General features: G+C 43.6%; 1 protein-coding gene across 3 annotated transcripts in view; it reads left to right on the top strand.

The window, feature by feature from the left end:
• The window catches only part of adam12b (ADAM metallopeptidase domain 12b), a 63,481-nt gene that overhangs the window by 25,465 nt on the left and 15,716 nt on the right, over window positions 1–22,300 (top strand). For all 3 annotated transcript variants that reach the window (XM_079280605.1, XM_079280604.1, XM_079280606.1), the window contains exons 4-12: window positions 2,788–2,866; window positions 4,979–5,055; window positions 5,776–5,965; window positions 6,857–6,922; window positions 7,669–7,740; window positions 7,869–8,038; window positions 8,750–8,834; window positions 11,515–11,663; window positions 19,962–20,139. In XM_079280605.1, the coding sequence (XP_079136731.1) occupies window positions 2,788–2,866; window positions 4,979–5,055; window positions 5,776–5,965; window positions 6,857–6,922; window positions 7,669–7,740; window positions 7,869–8,038; window positions 8,750–8,834; window positions 11,515–11,663; window positions 19,962–20,139 (1,066 nt within the window). The remainder of the gene's footprint in view (window positions 1–2,787; window positions 2,867–4,978; window positions 5,056–5,775; window positions 5,966–6,856; window positions 6,923–7,668; window positions 7,741–7,868; window positions 8,039–8,749; window positions 8,835–11,514; window positions 11,664–19,961; window positions 20,140–22,300) is intronic.

Below are 22,300 nucleotides of genomic sequence, written 5' to 3'. Positions count from 1 at the left end.
GTGAATTATGACATGAGGAATGGAGTCGCATGTATGGAAATGAGGCTCAGCGCTTTACATTTGCACAGAACATTGTACCTTTTTGAAAGAAAAAGGAAAGTTTGGTTTGATTTGTTCTTTTCAAATGAAACTCTACAACAGCAACAGACTGTAATGAGTTTTTTTTTTCTGCCCGGTCGCTGCTTTGTGATAATCATATCTGCGGCAGCCATTCATTGGTTGTTGAGTCGGATGTACTGTATGTCAGCTATCCACTGATGCCAAGAGACAGAAAGGGAACAGGAACATTTGTTCATCTGAGACGATTAGTATAAATAGCAAATCAGACTCCTAATTTTGTTCAAACAACATTAGCGCGGACAACACACAAGACTCTAAAGGACAATTTCGAAAGCTATTTATCTGGCTTTGAGAAAATAGTCAAGAATTAATGCCCTGAATTAATTTTCAGAGAAATCCATTAAATTCTGAAGAGCAGTTTGATGATAAAGATGGTAAAAAAAGAGACGAGGGATTATTTTTGAAGAGAAATAACTGTGTTTTCTGACTCCCAGAGACTCTATTAAAGAGCCCCTCATCCATCACAATTAACCTGGGCGACTATTAGTGAATCTTTCATTAGACGTGAGCCTGTCTAATGAATCGCAACACACACATAGGAGCATCGACTCAAGCTATTAGAGGAGATTCATACATTTGATGGAAATGTTTTTTCAACATTTCTGGAAAAGAAAGTCAGAAAAGAATATATGGATATTTCATGGGACCAATTCTCATCTGCCATTCTCCATCTAAACTGTATTTGATTAGCTGCATGTTCCTCTTGACAAACACAGGGATGGAAGTGGGTAGTTGTTGCTGAGAATAGGTCAGTATAAGCACATGAAAGTATTCTGGTATTCAGAGAGAAACGGCACCCTCGCCTTCCTCCTCCTCCTCCAACCGGCTTCAGTGGTTGACGACCAACTCGTCTCGGGTGCAGTGGGGATGACATTCTCTACCTGCTCTCAATGGAAATGTCAAATCTTGTTTAGAATACACTCAGGAGGAAGTAAATCCAAGGCCTGTTTTTTAAAAGGTTGCAGTCAGTCCAATCGCTCCGATGTAATTCTCTCCCTATAGCGGGTCAGTAAAAAGGCAATGAGGGAAGCCGGTAGAGCTGTAAAGAAATGAGAACCAAGAGGTCCTTTCCAGCTGTGTGAGGTACACAAACCCCACATCACAGAGCCAACGGGGCAAAGCAAACTCTTCTCAAACACACAGCAAACCCTCACGGCCTCATAAAGCTGTGTACTCCTGCCAAGGAGTTGATTACAGGCCGATCCCATCATGTAAGAGCTGCAGCTCTAATACAGTGGGTGTCGTAGTACCACTTGGCCACGCTGCTCCCAAACGTGCCCTCAAAGTACAGCACGTGAGCATTTGCGTTGGAATTAGCACTCAAATGACACAAATCCCGTCTTTGCTGCAAACGCATCCCGTATTAGAGCATATTGAATTTGCCCTCCTTTCAACAACAAAAACATCACAGTTTTACGCTGGTGTTTTCATGAAGTGGTTGTTTATCAGTGTCCCTTTTCAAACACTGCTTTTTGCGAGTTAAGTATGAAGATGCCTATTTGGGGATTTTTCCGTTGAGCACACGCTAGCCTCTGATGTGTCATCCATTTGTAATGAGACACACCGGGCTCTTTAAAGTGATTACCGGCCGCCAGCTTATCAGAACGGTTTAAGAACTCGCTAATAGCCCGATAAGGCACATTAAAGCCATAATAAGTATTTAATGTAGTTAAATGTGCTCAGGCTCGGTCTGCGGAGGATGGATCCTTTTTTAAGCGGGTCATAGAAAATGAACTTTGAATGTACAGATAAGATATTAAATGGTCCTGAAGTGTGTAAAAACATACATTATTGGCTTAATCCACCCTCATCTAATTTGGTCCGTGCGAGCTGTGTGGGATATCGGAGCGCTGTGGGATATGAATGATTTCCGCTGTGATTTGGACAAACACTGCCTCCCAGTTATTTTTAAGTCCTCTCCATCGCCTCCCCTTTCTTTAATGCATCTCGTGTTTTCTGCAGAAACATTGTTCTGAAATGTTTTGTCTGCTTGTTTTATTGCTTTATGTTCATCTCTTGTGCTTTAAAAAAAAGAAAAAATACATTTTGGACAGGAATCATGTCACATACAGAGTTTCATTTTTCACTTGCCGTTACCTTCTCACCTGCTAATACTCCCTCTCTCTTTCTTACACACGCACACGCACACACACACACACATTCATGCGACCTGAGCTCATCCTGCCTGATGTCAGTGCGATTATGCAGCTGCAAGAGATTGGTGTTCCTGCTGCTCCTCTGCCAATGCTCGGGGTGGGGCTCTCTGCGTCCATCTGCTCATGGCCCTTGGAGGAGAACCATCACACACATGTGGACACACAGTTTAAAATATGTCCACATAAACACACACACACTCATGTGCACCGCAAACCCACGTGCACGAAATAATCACCTCAGCAGGGATTCAGAATGCCAGGGGATTCAAGGACACGTACAATAAATTCACATCTCATACATTCACAGGAAAAGTCTCTCCTGGCCTCAGAATGCTAAGCATGTCATCCACATTATCCCCCAAATCCTCACAAGCAACACTAAAAAAAGTCGACTCAGGGTCGAGTTTTGTTAGTTGTCTTAAAACACAGACTTTTTTCACTTCACATTCACAGTGTTGAATATATACCTGGGTGTTTGATGTGTTTTTTTTCTCTCTCTCTCTCTTCTTAGGGGTCTTTTTGCAGGCCATTACACTGAGACACATTACCGGGAGGATGGAAGCGCAGTTACCGGTGCTCACAACTTCACGGTACGGTGACACTCAAGTGCTTTTGACATTTACGGTCGAGTTGACGTGCAGTGACGCTGTAAAAAAGTGACCCTTTAAAAAGTGATCACGACGACGGATGTTTTCTTTTACTTGTAGAGGATCGGTATTCTAGATTATACTCTACGCTGAACCTAATGTCGGATTGAAAATAGATCGTTTATTTTGATCAGCTATAATGTCACCCATGTGCATTTGGAAGCCTCTGGCTGTTGGTGACCAGCACATCCATCCTGTGGCCTACTTCATGATAAGCTGTGTTTTATGCCGGCTGGTTTTCAGCCAACATTGCCATCAGGATTTCATGATGGAATCCCCTTTTAGCAGCTGATCTATTCCGGAGTACTTCTGACTTTCTGTTCCGTGTGCATGCTGGCCGTGTTAAGCAGGAGAGTGCCTGCTACTCTTGAAAATGAAGAAGAGATTGATGTTCAATTTGAGTTTTGAGTACTTATCGAAGCTGTACTCACTGTGCCACTGTGGCAGAACTGGTTCTGTATTGTATGATGGAGGTATTTTTTATTTAAACTTAGGTTGAAAGCAGCCATTGGATAATGTTTCTTTGAAAAGTATTCTCTCTTTTTTTTTTTTTTACTTACTTAACAGACTCTTTTGATCTTTTGCAGTTTAATTCAATCAGTGTTTAATTGAACGGTGGTGAGGACAGTTTGGCGCTTACTAATTTGGCAATGGCTGACAGGTCTATTTCCCTGCAAAGTTATACAAACATTGTTTTCCACTCTCTCGCTCTCGCCTTTAATCTTGAGTGGGAATGATGCTGCAAGCATTGCATCAGGCTGTCAAATAGACATACTGTGTTGTCTTAGATAAGCTTTACGCAGCGGCACAATTTCACCACCTGCTGTCACTGAACTGCAATCATCCATGTGTTAATCCGGGTGCAACGGAAAGATGTAAAGAGGTAAATATACTCTGCCGTTTTATGAATTATCTGATAAGACGGAAGAATCTAAATACAATGACTTTGCTGCGTCTGCTCGAGCACACAAGTCAACACCTGTAAGATAAACCGGAGCGGGAAGTGTTAATTATTCTTCCAACCTTAAAGCCACTTAAGGGGGAATATAACCGGATTGTAAGGGGTTAATGGAGATGTATTCCATCTCTGCTCTGCCTTGTGTAGCTTCAGGAAATCTAAAAGAATGAGCTTATAACAACATATTTCCCTTGGAATGCATTCAGCTCCTTTAAAAGTCACTGACACATAACTGAGGGAGACAATCACTCCCCCTGCCTGTGTTCTTGTATAAAAAGGTGAACTGATCTAGGTCAAGCGTAGCCTAAGCACAGAGCCTTTGTAGCTGCTCTATTTTTTACACTAAATGGAATGAATCTCCGTTCCATCACCACCTGGCTCAGTAACTTGCACTGTACTGCAAAAAAAAAAAAAATCTTACCCCAAAGTATTTCCCCCCGCAGTTCAATATTTGAGATGAGAGATGGTCGGCGTAGTGACTAATGACAGTTGATTTAAGAGGCCCAGAGTGCTTCTAGACAGTAAATGGAGGTGTGTGTTCCCTCTTAACGAGAGTCAATGCTCTCCTTGTGCTCGGACAACTGTGTTTTCAGTCTGAGGAGCCTTAAATGTCCCCTTCTCCTCCTGCTAGACGACTCTGGCGGAATAATGAATGGAAAACAATTACCCCTCTACTGTCTCCTCCCATCCGTCTCAGTTCTCCTGCTTCCCTTTTGTGTCGTTTGCATTTATTTCAAAAAGGCCTGTCTGTAAGGAGACTGATAGCAGGAAACACAGTAACAAGCAGCTCTTGTTTTCTCTTTTTAAAATATAGTACATATTCAATTATATTATCAAGTGGTTGAAGCTTACTTTGCATCAAATATTTTCAGCTACAGCATGTAAAGGCTTTTTTAAAGGGGACATCTCTTGAAAAACTCACTTTTTCATTGCTTGTCACATACATTTGAGTCGCTGGCTCATTAGAATATACCTTTACATGATTTAATAAACATTAAATCATGGAAAGATGTTCTATTAGAAACCCAAAATACAAGTATGAATGTGAAAATGAACATCATACTTCCCTTTTTAAACACAAAATCTACCTCTTTTAGAATAACTGCTACTACCACGGGGAAGTGCAGGCGCATCCGGACTCCGATGTCACCCTCAGCACCTGCACAGGCCTTCGGTAAGAAACATAACCATCATTTTGTATTCAAGCAGCATCTCAACGCTGCCCTTTAAGCGCTATTTGCCGCTGCAATGTTTGTATTTACTTAAGTCACTCTGCACAGCAGCCCATTGCTCTTTAGCCCCTTAAGCCCGCTGTCAGTAAGTTGGTGTGTGACTCGTAGGAATTGGAGGAAATGTCACACCTCATTGTCTTTGTCCACAGAGGCATCCAGTTCATATCGTTTTGGCAGTAATTGGCTTCTTGCTGCTGCTAATGACCGCAATGTCATCTCCTGCTTAATTGCACAGCAAGGAAACATTGTTGGAAACAGAAAGTGTTTAGTTTGCCATTTTATCAACGCGATAGCTGACGAACAATTTAGCAACTCATGATCTGAACAATGAGATTATTTCAGCGACAAAGTGCACATAAAGAAGGCTAATGTTTTATAACACTGAAGTACTTTGTGAATTTTATGGAGCTTTTGTGCATAAAGCCACGAGGAGCTCCAATGATCACAAGGCCAATGTTTAGAAGCTCTGTGTGGCTTGGCCCTGTTGTCAAAATACAATCTTTTATAGTTTGACTCCAGTAAAAGTGGGCCTGTAGAAAGAAAGTGCCACCTGAATTGTAGCATATTCCATTAGAGTGAGCCATACTCAGTCAAATTGTGGGTTTGGGTGACTGGTTATGCTTTCAGGCTTTGTTTTCAGACTTGCTCTGCTGTCTCTGCAGAGGCTTCATCGCACTTGAAAACAAGACATTCATCATTGAGCCGGTATCGGGACATGACACCGGTGCCCACTCCATCTACCGGGTGGAAGAACTCACAATGACCCCAGGAGCCTGCGGCCATGGCTTCAACATGTCCTCTGGTGCCCCTGAAAACCACATCAAAAGCCCCTTTCAGTCCTTCCACACAAGGGTGAGATTTGTATTATATTTTTTTTATTGCAGAAGCTGTATTAGAGCTATGGATATGTGGCTATCACACTCCAAAACTACATAGTCATCAAGCTGAGCAGATTTGTTTTGCTGTATTTAATTGTCAAATATTTCTGAAGGGTGAGACTAACATTCACTTGATGAAAAATAAATGGGCGTTTGACCAAAGATCAGCAAACTGGCAAGTAGACCAGTTTGGATACGTTCCCAGAGGGTGTTGCCATGAGCTTAACACATTTCATCTTCGCTAAGAGCCCAAAGTAGAGGGACCATGCAGGTTTGGCCAAGGATTTGCATGGAGCAGGTGCAGCATCCATCTGCCACTATTCCCAAGCATTAAAAACTCCATTTGAGTCAGGAAGTAGAACGTACCAACATGCAGCACTTAATGACCCCTGAGTAATATCTGGGCGTTGCAATTTGAGAAGAGCATTAGCTCTGCCTTAGCAGACGGGTTATTTGGGCAAAAAGATCAATGGATATGGCCGTATGACCCGCCGTGCTTTGTCTAATGTCCTGGGAAACGAGATAAAAATGCTGGCGGCTTAGCAGTAGCTTTTAGGGAAACTTGCCTATTTATTCACTTTCTTGCAAAGAGTTAAATTACACAATTATGTCTCATATCTGTATGTTAAATATGAATCTACAGCTAACAGTCAATTGGCTATTTCCAAAAGTAACAAACTTGGCCTACCAGCACATCTAAAGCTTACCAATTAAGTTTTTTTATTACAAAAACTGCTTTTTTCTAGTGCTTGAAAAAGTACCCAGATATTAAGGAGGAAGAAGCGGGCAAAAGTCCTTGAAAAACATTTTCTTCAACAAATCTCAAAATATTTCTAACATCCAGCATTTATGTTTGTTTCTTCAGCATAAAAGGTACGCTCAGAAGACAACCAAGTACGTTGAGCTGATCATTGTTGCAGACAACAGAGAGGTAATGCAACATTCCCAAACAGAGTGTTTGAACAACAGACAACTACACACTGACAGCAGAGCAACGCTTCATGTTATAAGCAGAAGGAAATCAGGGTACGCTGTAGTAACTGTAGAGCGGATCCCACTGGGGCTGCTGAATTAGGTCAGTGTGCAACAAGCAGTGTGGTCTTGTGGCAGAGGCTCCGTTTTGACAGGAAGTGCTGAACGATTCCCCAGCCGGCCGGACAGGAAACCGGAAAAAACGGTGTGGATACAGAAGAGTCTCCCGTAAGCACTGACGAGCTCATTGTGGGGTTTTTCTCCTGGCGGCCCTCTGCTAATGCCCCCGACCTGAATGGAAACAAAAGGAAATAAAGAAAGAAACCAAAGGATAATAGGGGATCAAGTACGTTGTTGCAGTCCAGCACCAGCGCAGGTGGATTCACAGTAGGGTAGGAATAGTAAGTCTTACTTTGCTGCAGTTTGGATCAAAAGCTTTGCCGGCTGTCAGATCTGCCAATACACCTGCTCCCTGCGGCCTTGCCATTTGTCTCTAACACGAGGAGATTTTTCTAGATCCAGATGGTCACAGCTTGACAAGCTGCCTAACACTCAGGAAAACGTATTGCCTCTGTGGGTGTCCTGTGTTCTTTCATGCTTTTTAGTTCTGAAAATGACTGTAACTACGGTGTCATTCACGTCCTCATCAGCGCCTCTACTTCTGGGTGTAAATGCTCCTTTTTCATCACATTTTTGTTTTTCCAGTTTCAGAAACAGGGGAGGGACGTGGAAAAGGTGAAACAGAGACTGGCAGAGATAGCCAATTACGTGGACAAGGTAAAACAACCTCTCCCCTTTTGCACAGAAGGGATAAATACATTTTGAAAGTCTTTGATCATTCACGTAACCTAAACTCTATAGCTCCCCTCGCCTTTTCTATTCCACACTGACTCCCTGCTCAACAGTTCTACAGGGCCCTGAACATCCGGGTGGCTCTGGTGGGTCTGGAGGTGTGGAGTGACTCTGATAAATGTCCCATCACCCAGGATCCCTTCTCCACCCTGCACGAGTTCCTCGATTGGCGGAAAGTCAAACTTCTGCCCCAGAAACCTCATGACAATGCTCAACTGATAAGGTGGGTATTGAGCCCAGTAATGTTATTGGTACACACGACAACCGACCCTTAAAGGGCCATTAGCTACTATGTCACTTTTAATTTACATTAGTGCTAAACCATTTCCCAGAAGATACCATGGGTATTGTTCCCCATTAATTAACGAGACTATGTCGTTACCTTGAGGTTTATTTGGTTTAATTGGATCTTCAGTAGCTGCCATCTTTGCAACAACGACTCCTCCTGGGCTCCATATCAGAATATACAGTAAATACACACCCTTACATGATTCTATATCAAACCAAACATCTGACAATAAAAAGATTAAAATGATAATACAATCACAACTCAAAGATATTATCTTGTTTATTACTGTTATAGAGCTGCCTTCAAAAATACCCACTTATGTAAAATATGGCTCTGAATATTAACTTTCCATGCGTTTATCTTTGGTGGAGCTAGCATTACGAAACCTCTCCTCGCATGTGGATACTTCCAGAATGTAGTATTTTTAAGTGTAGATAATAATATGGTTGTTTTAAAACATATTGTATTTCCAAACATCTGAACCTGGTAGGACGTTGGTGTCAACCTTATTGGAAAACCAGCTTCAATGAACACGTTGTGGGTGACAAGCTAAAAGAAATGCACAACAGCTGTGATAGTAGATCTGAGCTCTTTTCTCGTACGGTGTGTTTCATCTCCTTCCCACCCTGCGTCTGTCCTTTGCAGCGGGGTTTACTTCCAGGGCACCACCATTGGCATGGCGCCCATTATGAGCATGTGCACAGTGGAGCAGTCCGGAGGCATTGTCATGGTGAGTGTAAAAAAACCCATCCTTGCTGCTACCCACCCTCCTCTTCCCTTATGTAGCCAGATTGTATCAGTGTAGACATTGTTCAGATTCAGCAGGCTAACACGATCCAGACACAAAAGGTGTTTTTTTACTGTTTGCTGGCAGGAAGTCATGGTTTTAAACCCTAATATTATTTGTGCTGGCACTCCCTCAACATTCACGGTCTCATCAATACCACAAAGGAATATGTAAAAAAAATATACTATCAGAGGGATGCGCACCCCCCTTTCTAAGGTCATTTGAAGTCGTCCCATCATTCCATCATGCTGTCTAAACGGCTCGGTGGGGCCGAGAGGTAAATCAAAGGCCACATCGTTTGAACAAAATCACATTTACCTTTTTATTAGATGTGATAAATTGTTCATACCAGCTCTCACAGAGCCCACATTTTATTATTTTTTTTGACACTCAACTGTGCGTCACCCCTGGTCCACAAAATGATTGTACATAATAAATTAGCTGCCTGTCGGGTGCCTGATGTAGCACTTGATACCCATGCCAAATCACAAAGTGGATATCAGCCCAGTGCCGATGCACCAAGTCCAGATGTGTATCCCCCCCATTAACAGATATGTTTTCTGCTGGCCATGGCATCTCCAGATGTTTGTCTTCCCCATTACTTACAGATAGCAGATGGTTTGGCCCGAGATTAAAGGGCCATGTAACCAGTTAGAGGGCGGACAGATGAGATGAACCATTTCTCAAACCATACACCGCCATGTGTTAATCAGCCTCAAGTCCTTTATCTGGTCCACATGTTCCTCCAGTGTAAACGAGATGATGTTACTCATTTTGCCATTAAACTCACATGAGTCTTGAAATGTGAATGGTTTGGTTTAAACTGTAACAGTGAACAATTTCTCCCTGTTTTATTATGCGGCATTCTGCACGGAGTTACTTTCTCACATGGTCGGAAAAATTATCAGAAAGATTATCTGAGCGTTTCTTGTAACCGACACTCTAAAAATGCTCACTGTCACAACAGCGGCTGAATAGCTGCTTCAAAAGAAATGTGGCTTCTAAGAGTTTCATCCATTTCTGCTGACTCTGATGTAACTTTAGTTTTATTTTTGTGAGGAGGCACTCAACTATGAATTGCATACACACACATTGAGACACACGCTGATAAACATGACAGGAGCAGAGTAAGAAGTTTTCCCATCCCTCTTGTTAGAAGTGCATCTCCCCACGATGCTGCTCTGTAATCACAGTAGAAAATAGCTCGACTTGCCTTCAACTTTGACTTATGACCCAGTTTTCAAAGGAAGCATGTGTTTCTCACGGTGAAAACATTTGAATAGTAAGATATACTGCAGCTACGTCGGAGAGAGGTTACCAGGTTTGCTGAATCATGCACGTTATTGAGAGTGTAGCATATAACCAACATGCCGCCAGTTATACAGCTCGTATCTGTCGTAAGGCTGGAACATGCTTTTCTGGTCTAAAGTACAGGGGGGCTACTCACAGTCACAGATGCTCGTGTATGGATTAAGATAACCGGCTGCTGACAGCAGCTTCATATGTGCCCGTACGTACATGAGATCGGTATCATTCTTCTGATCTAACTCTCTGCCAGAATGTGAAGAAGCAAAATGTCACAATAATGTCAATGTCACAAAAAAAGATAAGAATCTGTGTCTGACATCAATGTGGGAAATGTTTGCAAAATCACACGTAAAGTGTGTTTAACTGTGTTCCACTGCTGCGTATTAAACACTTTAACACCTCATTTTGTGAACCTTTTAATTACAATTTGTCCACATTAATTGATTCAACCAGTAGCTGATGACACACAATGATCACTTCATCACGAGACGATTCTATTGGAAGTTGATGGGGTACTGTAATTATGTCGTTCATCCTTATCCGTTTGTCCCTTTTCCAGTCTCACCTTGGCATACACACACATACAGAACTACATTGACTTCCTTTCTCAGTCACCCTTCAAACTCCCCCGTCTCTATCTGCCTCCCGACCCGTCTGACTGCAAACCTTCCACCTCTCCCTCGTCATTCTCCATCTGCTGCCTTGTGAAGGGCAGTTTTCTTGCTTATCAATGCAGCAGCGAGTCACACGGAGCTCGGTTTGTGGAGCCGACTGCAGTCGCCGTCTCTACTAGCGGCGGCTATGATTGGGTCTGCAGGGGTAATGGAATGGCAGATGAATTCAGGCCCCCGTGAGGAGAATGAGTAATAGAATAATGATGAGGTGGCAGATTGGACGGTTACCCAACTGTTTTGGGAATCTGCTGCTTAAAAATTGTCTTCTTTGAGTTTAGTTTTCTTTTTTTTCCTCTTCTCTTGTTTTTGTGAGTAACAGTGCACTTCAGTATGGCTCGGCTCAAAGCTTACTCAAGTAACTAGAGGTGCAAAATTAATTTAAATTTGAACAAAATCGCAACATGGCCTACTGCAATTATCAAATCTCGGGACGCACAATATCTGTTAATGGCGAAATGCGTGTCAAAATAAATAGTGCCGTGCTGCACAGACGTCCTGTCGTATTCTCCAGACTTAAGAAAACACCTTTGTTTGGTACAGATCCCTGCAAAAATCATGATGATGTAAAAGTTATAATTACCTCTAGTATTGTCATTACAGATGACGAACATGTTCTCATGTCCCGGTGTGTCCCGTTGCAGGATCACTCCGAGAACCCACTGGGGGCAGCGGTGACTTTGGCTCACGAGCTCGGACACAATTTTGGGATGAACCACGACACCCCAGAGCGCGGCTGTGGCTGCAGGATGACCGTTGATCGTGGAGGCTGCATCATGACCCCCTCCACGGGGTGAGATTCTGTCTTTATTCATACAAAACGGGATCCACGTTGAGAGTACGAGCTTCACGATTTAGTTGACAAATGTGATATTGGCGTTTATACTGCTGGACTATTTAAAATCATTAGCTCAAAGGTTTAAAATCAGGACTTTAGGCTGTTTGTCTCTGTTGTGGGTGCAATGATTTACCCTTTAAAAACCTTGTTCCACACAGCTAAGAGATTCAAATGTCTGCCATTGTAACTTTTCTTAATGAATTTGGACGTCTCTTCTTACTTATACAGTCAAAAAAAGACAGCTCCACAGGTTGGATCATTTTCATCCATCCATCGTTTGTGTTGTTGTGTGAGAGGAGGCTCAGACACACACACACACACACACACACACACACACAGTTTGGCCTGAGTCTAAAGCAGCTGCTCTAGCATTCTGCTCGTGTTGCCTGGGATGCTGAGATAACGCCGCTTCTGCAAGTGATGGATTCTGTGACTGTTAGTAAAACAGCGAGCCGATAAGGCGAACCCAGAGCGCAACACCAGATTTCACTTCTGGCCCGGTGCCAGTCCGGTTTGTCTGATGAGGAATCCTGCAAGCCACCGATGAATGTGGTCAGGAGCGATTCCACGGCACAAAGACTAAAGGCTGAAAGACACAGTTGCTGTTGAGTTTTTCAAAATACAAATCAAAGAAACCGCTCACACGGACCCACCCACCACACACAGACCAGCATCAAGCTTACATCTGTCTCACACATTAACGGTCGCGCTGCGGTTAAATCATGTAGTGCTGGTGGTTGATGATTTATGAGGCTACATCGACGAATCGTCCAGGGATCTGGATCAAGATCGTCTTATGTATGTTATGCGTTTTAAATAACTATCGGCTGATGAATATGTGTGGATGAAAGACAGATGACAACAGGCTCAATGTATAGAAATGTAGAAACGGGTAAATATAGTTATTTGCGGTTTCTTTTGTATTAGATTAACAATAATCTTAAAAGTCTTACAAGCTGACTTTGTTAGAGAAATGAGCAGATACGTAACATTAAACACATTAAAAGTAGACTTCAGTCATTTTCATAAATCGGCAGAGAGAAGAAGAAAACCACAGTTATGAGTTGTGAGTTCAATCCTTTAAAAATGCCACGAATACAGAACAGAAAGCACATCAATAATGTAACTATCTCCGGACAAGACGTGTCCCAGACAAACTAGAATGACCTTTCACAGTACAAGTAGAACACAGGCGGGGGGGGGGGGGGGGGGGGGCTGTCAGAAACTTGTTTTTGAAGCCGCTGGCACTTGTGCGCTCATCCTGCTGTACTCATGTTCTAATATTTTACACCACTGGATTTATGCAGTGTAGTCTTTACATATGCACTCTGCATCGCGACATGACGACTTTGCTTTTGCTCATCGCCGGCCCAAAGACGTCTCAATGATGTCATGCGGAGCGTTTAGAAAAACGACTGCATGATCTACAGAGATGAAAAATGGGTCACGCAACAGAATCGGTTTATGAAGCGCCGTCAATTATTTTAGGCACTGTCTGCTGTATAATTATGAGAGCGGACGCATTAATAGTTGAGAGAAGGTCATTAGTGACCTTTCATTCTGAGACTCGCTCCTCCATAATAAATGAGATAAATCCATACACAGCGGGACACGCTGACATTTTGCCTGGCAATCTTCTCCGATTTCAAGCATCAATATTTCCCAATTTTATGATCAATATTTGAACTGTGCATTGCTCACTGGAGTCTGTATGTTTGTACTCAGTGAAGGTGATTAATGGAGCTCACTGATTTACAATCAAGTCAACTAACTCAGCATTTCACTTCATAGCATTTCTGTTAACCAGCCGTTTCATTTTCAACTCTAGTCCTTTGACAACATGTGAATCCACAGACCCGTCACGTCTTTCAGCTCATTGTTTTGGTTTTTGCGGTCCATAACTTTACCGTTTTGGTTGTCTTCCAAGAGGCCAAAAAAAAATCAATTGATACTGCTTTAAACTCATAAATCTCACATCTCCTTCCTTTGTTTTGACGTTTGATGTTCAGGGTCAGATCAACTGTGTTGTCTAGACTCTAGAGTAACAATGTTGTTGTAGATGATATCAGTCAAACTGTGAGCCATGGAGCTCTTAGTCTGAAGTTTTCATGGTACAAATTCCAGCTTAAAAGATGAAAATTATGACTTTACCCAAGTTCAAGCTCCACGTAGCCATTTATCTCCCAAATTGTCACAATCAGGCTTTGCCTTGTGTGTTTTGTGTGTTTTTCTGTAGCTCCTCACTTCCTTCACCTGTCCCTAGTCAGTTCATTCAGTGCACCTGCCAGACACACTCACCTCATCAGTTCATTACTCTCACCTGCTCTAGTTAAACCCTGCCTCACACACACACACACACTGCCAGATCATTGTTTGTTTTGTTTCCTACCTGCCCGTTTTGCTCATTCTGTTCCCGGTTTCCCAGTCTGTCTGCCCTGCCATGTCCTGCCAGATTTCCCCCCTTGTCTCGTCCTTGGATTACCTGTTTTGTTTCGTGAGTTATTAAAAACCCTTTTTAAAAACCCTTTTTTTCACTACTCTGACTGTCTGCGCCTGAGTCCTCAGCATGCCCCCGACACAAATAATGAATTTCCTGAACTATCGCCCCAAATTCACAGTTTCCTGTTCACAAAACCAATAATTTCGTAAACCAATCTAGAACTCATTTCCCCAATCACAGATCTGATTTCTTTATTTAAATACATTTATATATATATTTATATATATATAAATATATTAGCATCTTCCTTTGACCCTCAGCAGAGATGCCTTCAGAATGTTAAACACATTGTTGTAAGGCGGTGTAGCTCCTTTGACTGTGTGTTTGGAATATTCCCAGCTTAGACTTGCTAATGGAGGAGAGGACGGGCTGCATCCAAATGACGTGATTATCAGTGACGCTGCCGGCTGCAATCAGGGGCGGGGGTGCACCGAGGATGAGAGGTGCTTTATGCCTGGATGGACAGGCGGAGCGAGGAAGCGAGCTTGGCTTTATTTGTCTTTTATCTCCCTCAGTGGTGGAGCAGGAAGAGAAACACAAAGAGATATAGCGGTGGGATTGAGAGACAAACAGGAGGAAGAGGACAATGAAGGTATTGTTTAGGTACACATGGACGTCTGTGACAGGCGCGCGAGGCCGTGAAGTCTGGCCACGAGAGATTTCATAACAATGAGGGGAAATATGAGGGACAGGGGGGGGCGAGGAACAAAGTTGGCCATTTTGGAAGTAGGGATTTCTTTTAGAACGTTGAGCTTAGAGTTGCATCATGTGATCGTGGGCAGAGAGCTGAAAAGCACTTTCCTGTGTCTGTACGTGTTACCGGGAAGAAAGGTGAAGCCCAGCAGGGAGCTGTGGCTGGACTTTGAGGCCAAGAGGTGAATCTTTCCTTTTGTCAACAGAGTATGAAATGGCTTGCGAGTCTTGTTATTTTCTCGTCGAAATGACAGAGTGCAAGTGAGGTGAGGAGGTACCAAATGTCATAATCTGAGGACATTCTGCTGAAGTGGGAGAGAGCTAGTTAGCTCGCCGGTGTGTAAATGTTTGCAGTGAATTTAGCTGGTGTTTTGCTTTTCCTTCCTCATTTTTAATCAGCGAAGGCTCCTGCCAGTGTTGCAGCCCAACATTTACCTAAAGGTCAGACATGTCTCTCCTGCTTAGCTTGGACTAAATGCATGTCGGTCTCTGGAGCAGCTTAGAGAGCAGAAGAGACAGCTTGATGTCAGCCAGAGACCCTACAAATAGAAAAGCCCTCCATAGCCCTCATGTGACCGACGCGTCTACTGTTTCGTCCTCGTCTGGAACCGCTGGCCTCACCTGCCGAGAACATCAAAGTGACAGGAATCATCTGCACGTATGGATTTAGATCCGGGAGAAGCTGCCTGGTGCACAAGGAGACAAGGAGGCAGATGTGTTTAACCGAAAGGATATCTTTATGTTGTTTTTTCTCTGTTGTTATCTTTAACTTTGTGAAATTTTTACAGTCCATTATCTGAGAATGAAGGCCTCCAGTCATCATTATGAATGTATAAGCTCTATTACTACAGTATAAGTATGTCCCTGTTTTGTTTATCATGTGTGGACACGATCACACATTTGTGTGTGTGACGCGATACTCATTCCTGCCACTGGTGTCGCACTGTTTAACTGACCTGTAGATGGTGGTAATGGGCCAAGATATGCAGCAATACGGCAACAAAGAGAGGGAAGAAGAAGCCTGCACGCTAGTAAACGTCGATGAAAACAGTGCTGGATTCAAAATACTTTTTTTATTCGCTTTCAAATGTTTTTTGAGTCAGGCAATCAATTCAACAGGGTTTTTTTTTTTATAGATGCAATGCTTTGTGGTGAGTAACACTCACCGCACCAAATCATTTCCCTCCGACAGTATCACAGATGTATGAGGCTGTAAGACACCGTGACATATTTGCCTTTCAAACATTGCCAACAGACAGAAAGGAGCTGACTGAGAAGAACTTTTGTGCTCCGGCAAATTAGTTCCACCCCAGCAAACTCCACCTGGAGAGGGTGCAGGGCTTTATGCTAATATTATCTAGGGAAACCTACACTCTCATGCTCTGCTCATTTCCTGAACAGTAGAGCAGCCGTGTGGTCTCAGCTGTGATACAACAGAGCCTTGTCTACTGCAGACTGATGCTGATTTACGGTGCGTCTTTCTGTAGGTTTATCGAAAAAAAAAAACCTCCTTTTCCTGGTGGTGTCAAGTTGATCGTGGTTGTTGACTTTTTAGCCTTTTAATTCATTTAGACTGAGATATTTCCCTTAAATACAGCGTTTCAATCTAGCTGTGGTCTCGCTGAAGGTACACAATTTAACTGCATACAAAAGAATACTACAGGCCCTGATAACCATGTTGTCCAATTTCATTTTTACTATGAGTGATGGGGTCCTACATGACAACAGCATTTTCTGCCAAGGTTGGAACAGCTTTGACAGTTTTATGATATATTACAGTTCACCAACAAGCCGATGTCCTGTTGCATTGCTCATTCCACAGTCAGTCAGCGTCTGCATCACAAACCAAGTGAACAGTCATTTACTGTTGTCTCTTCCTGTTCCTATAATGTCATCTCCGTCCTCCTACTGAAAGCCCCGGACATTTGTGCTCATCAGTGTCGGAACAGTAAGCTCCTGTGGCTGTATCTGCTACATTGTCGTAAAGAACTGAACCAGGCGGTGGATGACTTAGAAGCCATTGGAAGATATTCTTGCAGCCTCCCGTGAGGCTGACACTGCACCTGTTACCAGGACGGAGTGGGCACCTGTTACCTGGAGGGACGTCGGCGGCGAGTTAGCGGTGCGGCTGATTTATCAAAGCTGTATTCATACACAGTCAGTGGTCACATCGGACATCAGTTAAAGAAAGGTAACTTCGATTTAAATTGGACTGGAGTCTTGACTCTTTCAGGTTCCCTCTGCTACAAATTGTCAAGCATATAAATGACAGAGCACATCTTAATGGCTCGCTGTGTTGAATTGGTTTAAAATGTAATTTCACTCGTTCAAAGACCAATCGGTAATATCGCATTACTTTCTCATTTTTTTGGGAGTCGGCTTCACTCAACTTTGGCATTTACTGGCGTATTTAGTTCAAATTTTACATCGCGAAACATAAGAGAGGGCTGTGGCGTATAACTGTGATAGGGAACACATGCTTGGACAGGTTAACCCTGAAAATAAAGTGTGTTTTTGGTTTATGCTGAAAGTGTTTCAGAAGAGAAATCATTCAATCGTCTGCAAAAGGGAGTTCACCCAAAGCAAAGGCGTAAACGTAGCAATGACTGTGTGTTGTTTTCAACAGACATGTATCCATTGGATCTTGTTAATACTTTTCATGTGGGTCTGATTTGGTGCAAAGAAACCGGATTTTCCTCGGTGACGATGTCTCCAACTGACAACCCTCCCAACCTTTACAATTAATGCGGCTTTATTGAGAACAGACTTAGTTTACCCCTCGCACACATTCCAGCCCCTCATGCAGATCCCAAAGCACGCCAGTGTTTTGTTATCCTTGATTCTGTGCTGGAGTCTCCACGCAGAGGGCAGCAATGCTGTTTCTCTGTGTGTGTGTGTGTGTGTGTGTGTGTGTGTGTTACGGTGGTAAAAAAAAAAGACTCTTAACAAGTGGATTATGGGAGCAGAAGGGGACAGGCAGAAACGGGTAGATTGGCTTTTGGTCAATGAGAGATGAAAGCAGGAGACACTCAGAGGTGGACAGTCTGAGTGAAGTGGGTGCAACGCTTTCACCCAAGGGTGGCTGTTGGAAGAGGATGCTTTTCTGTGTTTCATGTTCTCTGGAAATCTGTGTTCTCTTGAACAAAAAAAAAAGCGGATTTATTTCCCGTTGAATGCCTCCATCGTTATCTCCAGTCACTACAGTCAGCTTCACTATAGTTTCACTAACCGCAGTGGAATATCCATGCAGTTGCAGCAGTCAAATCCCCCTCAGGCGAACACAAAGCACCACATATAAACCTCCCTCTCTGTCCCACGAACAACCACTGTGTAATGTCGAATTTTCACAAATGTGCCCCGTCAAGCATTAAGCTTTGCAGACTCGCCGTGTTGCGTTTGAAGACCCCCGGTCAGTCTACTGCTGCGTAAGTACGTGTATTCACGTCTGATGTAAAGATTTTCAAGTATCCGATACCAGCTGACTCTGTGCCACGTCTGCCCATCTTCTCTGATAGCCATAGCTCCTCCTCTTGAAGCTCGGCTGGGTCCCATTGTGCCCGTGTGAGCTAAAGCCTGCTTTTTCTGTGTCAGATCTTCTGTGAGGCTGCTCTTGTGTGTTAGCTGGCATGAAGCGCGATGTCAGAGGGTTGGTGGAGTCGCTATTGTGCACTGTGTTGTAGTTCTGTATGTCCTGGGACTTGTGTGTCATGCTGCCTGTATGTTTAGAGACGCGGGCATTAGAGGAGGTTAAGCTCAGCAGCGAGTTTAGACGCGTTTTAAAGGAGGGAACCAGATTGTGGCATGGTTTAAAAGGTATATTGTTGATTCAGTGTGAGAAATGAACGCCAAATAAACAACGCTATTATACTACTACTACTATTCTAATATGAAATACCGCCAATAGATTGCTGTTATTTGTAACTCCAAATGCCCTACAGTCATGGATCGATTATGAGACAAAGGGTCCCTGAACACAGAAGTGTCAAAGTCCCCCCATCCCACCCACATAGGAGCAGGACATCCAGACTGAGAGAGACACAAAACAACTGCAATCGAAGGCTTCACGGCTCTTTGAAGGCATTTTACGTTTGTGGTTGTATTACTTCAATTTGTGGTTGTTTAGGTTAAGCAGTCAATGATTAGGTTCCTCCCTTTCTTGCTTTTAGCCTTTTTGTACTTTGTTGTTGTTTTTGCAGCTCTTTCTGATAGTTTAGGGGCCCCGGGCACCCTTCTGGCCCCACATCTAGTAAAGCAACAAGATGTCTGCCATCAGCTTGGTGCATGATTTCATTCTTTCCTTTTTCTGTGCATAGATAGTTTTCCATCCCTTTATTCACGCCTCAGTGGCGTTTCTTCTGTTTCTGTCCCCACTATGTATAATTCTGTCTCTTTCTCCTACTTATTATTTTATTTATTTTTTATTTTTCACGCCCCCCCCCCCTCTCTCTCTCCCTATTTATTTTTGGTCCTCGGTTCCTAGACTCGTAGAAGCTCATAAAATGTTCAATACAAAATCCAATTTCTTTCCTCACCAAATTAGACATTAGTCAGCCCTTCAGGTGAGCGATAACAGGGAGTGAAATTAATGTGTTAGGAATGATGTGGTTTTCGGTCTATCATTGTGTCACGTACACACACACGAGTCGTCCACATCCAACACAGCCCTCCTCACGCTCTTCCCTCCAGTTGCTTAAAAATGGTCCCGGTGGTGCCGCGATATGCCTCCTGACAATGTGGCTGCCACAGAAAATGGTTCTCTACACTTTTAAAGGCTGTTTAGAAACCAAGTGGGATTGGAAATCTATTGACCTGGACCTCATGCAGTACAATGTTAGTAGACCATTACATTAGTGTGAAAAGGCCTCTTGAATGAGGACATCGAACAAAGGTTCCACTGAAAGCCTTGTCCGTGTTCAGGCTGAGCAGAGCGAGTCCACTTTTCTGCAGATCATTTTGGTTTCTGAACAGTAAAAGCACACGCTACAGGACCTTTGGCACGTCACGCAGTCTTTTCGTGTCTCTTCGTGCCTTTCAACCTTGTTCCGCCATTCTTCTCGTAGGTATCCATTCCCAACAGTGTTCAGCACGTGCAGTAAGAAGGACCTCGCTGCCAGTCTGGAGAAAGGCATGGGCATGTGTCTGGACAACATGCCGGAGGTCAAGGTGCTCTACGGTGGCCAGAAGTGCGGCAACGGCTACGTGGAGGAGGGGGAAGAGTGTGACTGCGGAGAGCCGGAGGTAAGACGGAGACCAGAGGCCGTCATCTGGACTTGCTTCAGTGGAGTGGATCGGTCTCCTACTCTGTGGTTGTGCTGGGCAGCGCTGTGTAACTACGTGAAACAGTGCGGAACACAGAAAAGGCTTTTGCCGGATAAACAAAAGTTAAAACACAAAAGCAGTTCAGAAAATCAATATCATGTCTTTGGTGACTCAAGAGTCAGCGAAGTGTAGTTAATGTGATTCAGAAGAGGTATATGGGTGGTCCTTTCCCCAAATTTCCCAAACAAACGAGGCTGATTTTTTTATTAAGGTTCTCATTTCTACTTACAGTAAACCGCCTCCTCAAATCTATATATAAATACTCCAATCTGAAGAAGAAAGGACTTTTCTAACTGAATACGGAATCTATTGTCTCAAGAGAACAACACTAACTGTCCTGTGAGCAATCATCCAGAACCACTGAACGTCTCAACAGCTCCCTCAGAGCCCCCAACAAACCACAACAAACTCCAAGTTGAACTTTCTGTTGACATTCACGTTGGGTTTTGGGCTTAAAGGCATAAAAAAAACAAAAAACTAAAAGCTCAGCAAATCACCCGAGGCCTCCATTGTATGTGTTTTATTTACATCACACCTTCTGTCAGTCTCCGAGCAGTGCTTTGACAGGCTGCCACGCTGGATGGCCCGCCCCTGTTGAAGGCCCATTAATCAAACCACTGTCCAACTGTGTGACAAAGGAAACAAACACAGATGTACTCGGGTCTGTAGGCTGAAATAAGCTTTCTTTGGCTTTGCCACCCAAAGAACTGGGCACGCTCCGATGCATGAGTCCACCCACACGTGCTTTGTTTCTGGCTCACACACAGCGCAAGGGAAGTGAGAATCTCATGTGGGAAGGGAAGCGGATCGCACTCAGGGCAGCTGTGTGGAGATTTGATGATGAATGTATCGATACTCAAAATCTCTTGAGGCTCATGGAGTTCCTGGAGAATTTTAGACTTTAGATAAAAAAAATGCTTGTTTGTCCAGCCAACAGTTAAAGCCTGTAAATATGTATTGCAATTTATGATGATATAAGACAGAGGAAAACAGCAAATCCTCTCATTTGAGAAGCTGGACCCACCGAACATTTGGCATTTTTATGACACATATTCATCAACTTTAGATAATGTGTTAGGGGAGTCCCTGCGTTTGACCACCAACAGACCAAATGTATGATTTACCTTTTGCCCGCTCCGTCCCCGCCTGCTTGCCCCTCCGTAACCTCCACGATGTTACCTCAAAGGGCCTGCTTGTTCTTTTTCTGCCGGCCCACTTAAACCGAGAGATGAAACAACCTTTTCCTCTCCTCTCCAAACAACAGGCTTACGTCAGGGCCAAGAGGTAAACAGCCAACCCACACGTCAACCGAACATTAGACGTCCTCCCAAAGCCAGCTGCCTCCAGTTCCCAGCCCTCAACACATCGTGTCATTACCTTAGAGCCCCACGAGCGAAACAGCCACGCTGAGAGAAGATAACTGATAGTGAGGGTTGTGTTCTGCCTGATAGTGCCGTGTGCGAAACTACTCGGAAAACAAAGCTGATGTGTTTTGGCATCTAATAAAAGATAAACATTGCAACACCCTCCCTGAAGTCTTTTACAGCACGACTCCCCTTTCGACTCCTCCTTATGTATCCTCTCTCTCAGCTTTCTGCCAGCAGCCAGCTGATCTTGTCATTATGTTGAAGTGACTACAATCTCTGCCTCTTAAGGGCTTTCAAATCCCACTCCTGCCCCCGTCCAATATACCCTAATAGTCGACTCTGCCACAGTTTTCCACTATCTACATCAAATCAGAGTTGAAGATCTTAACACACACCCTCCAAACTGCGAAACACAATTTATATCGTTTGCTCCTCTGCTTCATGGCTTCCCACTATTTTAACCCAGCATGGGTCATCATTACACACACTCCTCTTTGAGTCTAAAGGTCTCCAGAATTCCCAAATCCAAAACACGTGTGCTTCGGTAAAAATGTCTTCATTCAAAGGTCTCCGGGTCAGAGAAGAATGGGCGGGAATCTCCGGACAGGAAGTCCACTCCTTTGACCTGGAAGTCTTGATCTGACAGGGAACCAGCTGGGAGAGAATCTCCTGAGCGGTGATCGGCTCCACATGTTAACTATTTCGTTTTTGTT

This window comes from Melanostigma gelatinosum (genome assembly GCF_949748355.1).
Source record: "Melanostigma gelatinosum genome assembly, chromosome: 12".
Lineage (NCBI taxonomy): Eukaryota > Metazoa > Chordata > Actinopteri > Perciformes > Zoarcidae > Melanostigma > Melanostigma gelatinosum.
Note: the sequence above shows the minus strand (reverse complement) of the source record. Positions and strands in the feature narration are given on the sequence as shown.